Genomic DNA, 5797 nt, shown 5'->3' on the forward strand with positions numbered 1-5797 from the left:
TCACCCAGCCTCATGGGACACTAGGCCATTGGTGATGGGTCGCGGGTACTCTGCCCCCACGTGCCCCACCAGGTTGACTTCCGTACCGACCATGGCTGTTAAGCCCGTGCTCCGCACCACCGGTACCGTATCCCGTTTTCGGAGCGCGGCCCCTTGCCCAGCCGGATTGAGTCAGGAGAGCGCCTCGGGCGTGACCCCAATAGACATAATGAAATTTAAAGGTACGGAACCCCGGAGACTCGAACCCATAAATCAATTAAGGGAAAAGCCATTAGTACGAAATTACTAATTACCCGACATTAATAAGTGCGTTGTAGCCACTCCGGGCGAGTACACCACGCACGGCGCAGACAACAAACCTCATTATCAGTCACCGCGGCCACTGGCCTTAATTAAAATGCTCGTGACTATGATCAAGTCAGAATAGGAGAAATCCCTCTAAAACAATTCGCAGTGGGACAATATGTTAATAAATTTACAGTCGCCAACTTGATGTCACAATTTAAATAATTAAATACATTAAAACCATTGTTAAGCCTTAAACACCCAATTACCAGGTGCTACATTTTAATTGGGCACCTGGAACATGTTTTAACTGGTAATAGAGTAAATTCAATTAATATAAGTTTTTTGACGCCGACTCACAAAGAAGAGAAAGTTTCTCTTCCTTGCGAGGCGGCCATGTTCGGCAGTCTCCAACCACTCCGCGCCGGGAACAGACGTGTGTCCGTGGGCAGCATCCAAGTTTCTTTCATTGATTATTTTTATTCTGTACTAAATCTTTAAATTTAAAACCTTTTGTTAATTCACCGCTGCCCACGTCGACTCGGCGCGTATTTTGCGGAGCCGGGCCTATCCCGACCGTCTTCAGTGTGATACCGCGCTACGTATTGTATCACAGAACATACGGTACTGGCCGACTCCAGCGAAAGTGTTTCACTTAAGGACGCCGTGCATATGCGGGCCGGCTGCACACACGTAAGTGTTTCGCCGAATTTAGGAGCCCGCTCATAGAGCCCCCCTGCACCCGTTAACTTTCGGCGCTGGCCGTCTCCAGCGAGCATCGACCCACGCCCCGCGAGACTGCCGCGGTAACCATTAGTGTCGCGTAGTGTTATGTTTTTTTTGTGTTAATTGTGTAACGGCTAGACGTCGCCAAGTGTTGGTGAGAGTGTTTTGTAGCGGGACTAAATTAAAGGTAATTCTCACCAACTCGTGTACACTAATTTTCCGTAGTCTCCCGTCCTCCACACAGCCGAGCGGCCTTCACAGTCAAGGGAGAGCCATTCAGGGTAGAGTCAAGCCGTGTACCTGGCGGGGCACGCGGGGGCAGAGTACCCACGACCCAACACTAACGGCCTAGCAGCCCGCTAGCCTGGCGCCCCTCCGGACAACAAGAGCATCGCGACGCCCGTAGCGCCCGTCAGGTACCCACCGGGCCTTTCACAGAGGTCGGGTGACGGCAAGGTATACGGCTGGAAATCTACCCTGAAACACCCGACTTGGCTGTGAGGCCGCTCGGCCATGTGGAGGACAGAATGGTGCGGAATAATCGTAGATGACACAGTTTATATTAAATTAGCTTTAATCCACGGACTTCTCTGGTGGTACGCATGGGTACGCTGTACGCCCCGCACATACACTACGCGGTGGCAGAACTGCTACAAAAGCTATGGCAATACACTATGCGGCATCAGAGCCGTTGTACAATTACACTAACACACACTGATTACAAAACATAACACTGTGAATTTGCTGTGGCAGTCTCGCGGGGATGTGATTACTAGTTCGCCGAAGACAGCCAGCGCCAAAATTTAATTGTCTTAGGAGGGCTCAATGAGCGTGATCCTAAATTATATTCTACACTTACGTGAGGTTGAAGCCGGCAGGCGTATGCGATGAGATCTTAACGAAAACGAGTTGGCTGGAGTCGGCCCGGCCATAAATTGCGTCGCAGAATCACAAAGGAAACCGTCGAGATAAGCCTGGGTCCACGAAAAACACGCCAAGTTTACGTGAGAGCAATGAATTAAAAAGGTTTGGTTATTAAATCAAGTGCAGAGTGAACGATCGGTGGAACAAAATTGAAGGCTGCTCACGGACACACGTCTTGACCTGGCGCGGAGTGATTGGAGACTGACGAACATGGCCATCTCGCAAGGAAGGGAAACTTTCACCTCCTTTGTGAGTCGGGGCCAAATCTTACATTAACTTAATTTGCTCTATTATAAGTTAAAAACATATTCCAGGTGCCCAATTAAAAAGTAGCACCTGGTAATTGGGTGCTTATGGCTTAACAACTGTTTTATAGTATTTAATTATTTGAATTGTGGCATCAAGTTGGCGACTGTAAATTTATTAACATATTGTCTCACTGTGAACTGTCTAAGTTGGATTTCTCCTAATCTGACCCAATCATTGTCACGGGCACTTTAATTAAGGCCCGTGGCCGCGGTGACTGGTAATGAGGTTCGTTGTCTACTCAGTGCGTGCGGTGCTCGCACGGAGTAGCAACGACGCACTTATTTAATGCCTGTGAATTCATAATTGTGTCCTAATGTCTTGTTCCTCAATTGTTTTATGGGGTCGAGCCCCCGGGGTTTCGTGCCATGTAGTTTATTTGAGTCTAGTGGGGTCACGCCCGAGGTGCTCACCTGACTCATTCCCTCAGGGCTAGGGGTGCACTCCGAAAACGGGATCTGGTACTAGCGGTGCGGAGCACGGCCTTAGAGGCCATGGTCGGGACGACGTCAGATAGTACTCTGCTACAGTGCTATCCAACAGCAGCTGATACCTTAGCTATGGGCTATTTTGTGTATGTTTTGCCACATATTGTTAATGCAGCAAGCTATATGTGCTAAATAATTTAATTTTATCAGATAGTTATATTATATTACCTTTGATGCCGTCCCCACTACCTGATTTATGAATAAATGAATTTAAGCTGTGGAAATTTAGAATTTTAACTCGAGGGCGGGGTTCTTTGGCTTGTGGCTGCAGGTAGGGACGCGTTGACAAAGGACTCCTCGAGCTGTTTAGGCCACCCAGGATGCCGTGACGTTTAAGGGAAAACACTTGAATGTAACTGAATTTATTGACACGTCACCTGGTACAACATGTCACTTGGTATGTGGCATCGCCACGCAACTGGCCGTATCATTGTCTACCTTTTAATCTCTGCACACACAGCCATCCAGGGGCAGTACTGATTTACGGCGTGCGGAAACTTCGCGAAATAACCAACAGTGGGTTGCAGGTGATCTTGAGACTAACGATAGAAAAGATAGCGGCGCGTGACACGTCGGGGGGCTGTGCTTAAGAATGCGCCGGACGGCGGAGCAATTGAATGCCTATGACTAACTAATTAAAATACCTTTAACTTAACCTAGAAGATTATGGAGTTGCAAAGTACACGGGGCAGCTACCTCCCTGCTTAACACGCCCTTGGCATAGGCAAATAACACTTGTGGCTGATGGCCGAAACTAATACTAGAATTATTACAGTAGTATCAAGTCTGACATGGAATTGTTCTGAAGGGCGAAGTGAATCTGTTGCCGAAGTACAGTTCAGGTTGGATTGGAAATAGTTTCCAGAGTTCCGTCCTCGCTGCGGCGTAGCGGACACGGATGCTGGGCGCGGGCGCTGTGGTACCGGGGCACGGAGAACTAACACGTGACTGTGGCACATCCCAGAAAACTGAGTCGTTAATAAATGTCACTGAACTCGTTTAGCTACTAAGCAGCTTTGCGTGGGCGAAGTCCAGACTCCTAGCAGAGTTAATAAAGCGTGAAGCGCAGGCACATCGGCATGATACCCTTAACAAAAGAACTTACATAATACAAGAAAATGCTCATACCTGAGCCACCTTCAATTAGTTAAGAACAGCACGGAACATCGCGCAGTTGGTTTAGGGCCGGCCGTGGAGCGGATGAAAACGGATTAAGAAGATTGAACTGTTGAAAACTACATGCTGGTTTTGGCGCGAGAGTGAAGTCTCCACGTGCGCGGGGCTGCCGGCCCTGATGAGTCCTTGACTGCGACTGACTTCGCTCCCTGGCAACCCGGCCAGGGAGGGCTCGACTTCCTGCGGAAAGTTACGGAGCGCAGGAAGATGGTGACGGCCAGCGTTGTAACACAAAGGCACCTGGATCAAAATGAATTAATTATTTAGAGATTTTAAAGACATAAAAAGTTTTAGTTTTTCCCTGAATTACAATTACATGTGCACTATGTTTGATGGCGCATTGCCACAACCCAGTCGGGCGCATCGCACAACACAGCCGGCCGTGACTAGCATCACTCCATTCGGTGCACTGCCCTAACTTACTCTTCCTGGACCGTGTGGGCGTGTTCGTTACACTTGACCTAATCAGGTGTTGAGGACACATAACGGCCTGTGCTCTCAGAGGGAGCACTGACGTGCGGCATCACTTTAACTAAATCATATTGTAGGACAACCCAATAGTGGCCGACCTTCGGCCATGGCCACTCGCTTGGGTGTATGCAAGGGGCAAGATGGGGAATATATGCCTCCCTACCTTCGAAATTCTTAAAATAATGTATCGTTCCCACCAAAAAATGGCAATATTCACATCTTCCCCCTATTCCACAAGGGAAATAAAATTCGGTGTACGGTTCTGGCCATTTTGTGTATGTTTTGCTATTGCTGTAGGGAAACCCATGCTTCGAATGCAACGACTATTAGTAAATTTTATTCATAAAATTATATAAAAATACTACTGCACCGAAATGAAGATTAATATATTCCAGCATACAACAATTTAAATGTGTTTTGATTCCCAAAGCTTATAAACATACTGGTGAAAATTTGATTGGTCAGCAACGAGTGAGTTGACGTCGTACCGACCATGTCTTTTAAGCCCGTGCTCCGCACCGCCAGTACCGGATCCCGTTTTCGGAGCGCACCCCTAGCCCAGATGGGAATGAGTCAAGCGAGCACCCCCGGGCGTGACCTCAATTAACTGAATTAAACATCAGGACACGAAAACTCGGGGGCTCGACTACAGAAAACAATTCCCAAATGAGGCATTAAGACAAAATTAATTTATCACAAGCAGTGAGCAAGTGCGTCGTAGAGACTCCGTGCATGCGCGGCATGCACGGAACAGAAAGCAAACCTCGTTACTAGCCACAGCGGCTACTGGCCTTGATTAATTGGCCTGTGATATTAGTCTAGCCAAACTAAGGGAATTCAAACCCAAACAGTGCACGTTGAGACAATATATAGTTAAATTTACAGTCGCCAACTTGGTGCCGCTTTTTAAATTATTAAATCATTTAAAACAACTGTTAAGCTTTAGGCAACTATTTACCAGGTGCAAAGTTTTAATCAAGCACCTGGAACATGTTTTTTACTCATAGTATAACAATTAGGTTATTATAAGTTTTTTGGCGCCGACTCACAAAGGAGGTGAAAGTTGCCTTCCTTGCGAAGCAGTCATTTTCGGCAGTCTCCAATCACTCCGCGCCGGGAACAGACGTGTGTCTGAGGGCAGCATTCAAGTTAGTTTCACTGATTATTTTTATTCTGCACTATACCTTCATAACTAAATCCTTTCATTAATTCACCGCTGCCCATATCGACTCGGCGCGTATTTTGCGGAACCAGGCCTATCCCGACCATCGTCATTGTGATACCGCGCTACGTATCGGATCACGAAACTTACGGTACTGGCCGACTCCAGCCAGAGCATTTTATTTAAGGACGCCGTTCATATGCCTGCTGGCTGCACTATCACGTACGTGTTACTCCGAACTTAGGAGCCCGCTCATCGA

The 5797-nt window shown here is 47.6% G+C and overlaps 1 protein-coding gene across 1 annotated transcript in view; it reads right to left on the minus strand.

Moving 5' to 3' along the window:
• Positions 1–5797, minus strand: part of LOC134531281 (uncharacterized) — a 16318-nt gene continuing 10521 nt past the window's right edge. Inside the window, exon 4 of the mRNA XM_063366974.1 lies at positions 1–95. Within this exon, the coding sequence (XP_063223044.1) occupies positions 1–95 (95 nt within the window). The remainder of the gene's footprint in view (positions 96–5797) is intronic.

The sequence above is a fragment of the Bacillus rossius genome, chromosome 3 (assembly GCF_032445375.1).
Source record: "Bacillus rossius redtenbacheri isolate Brsri chromosome 3, Brsri_v3, whole genome shotgun sequence".
NCBI classification, from domain to species: domain Eukaryota; kingdom Metazoa; phylum Arthropoda; class Insecta; order Phasmatodea; family Bacillidae; genus Bacillus; species Bacillus rossius.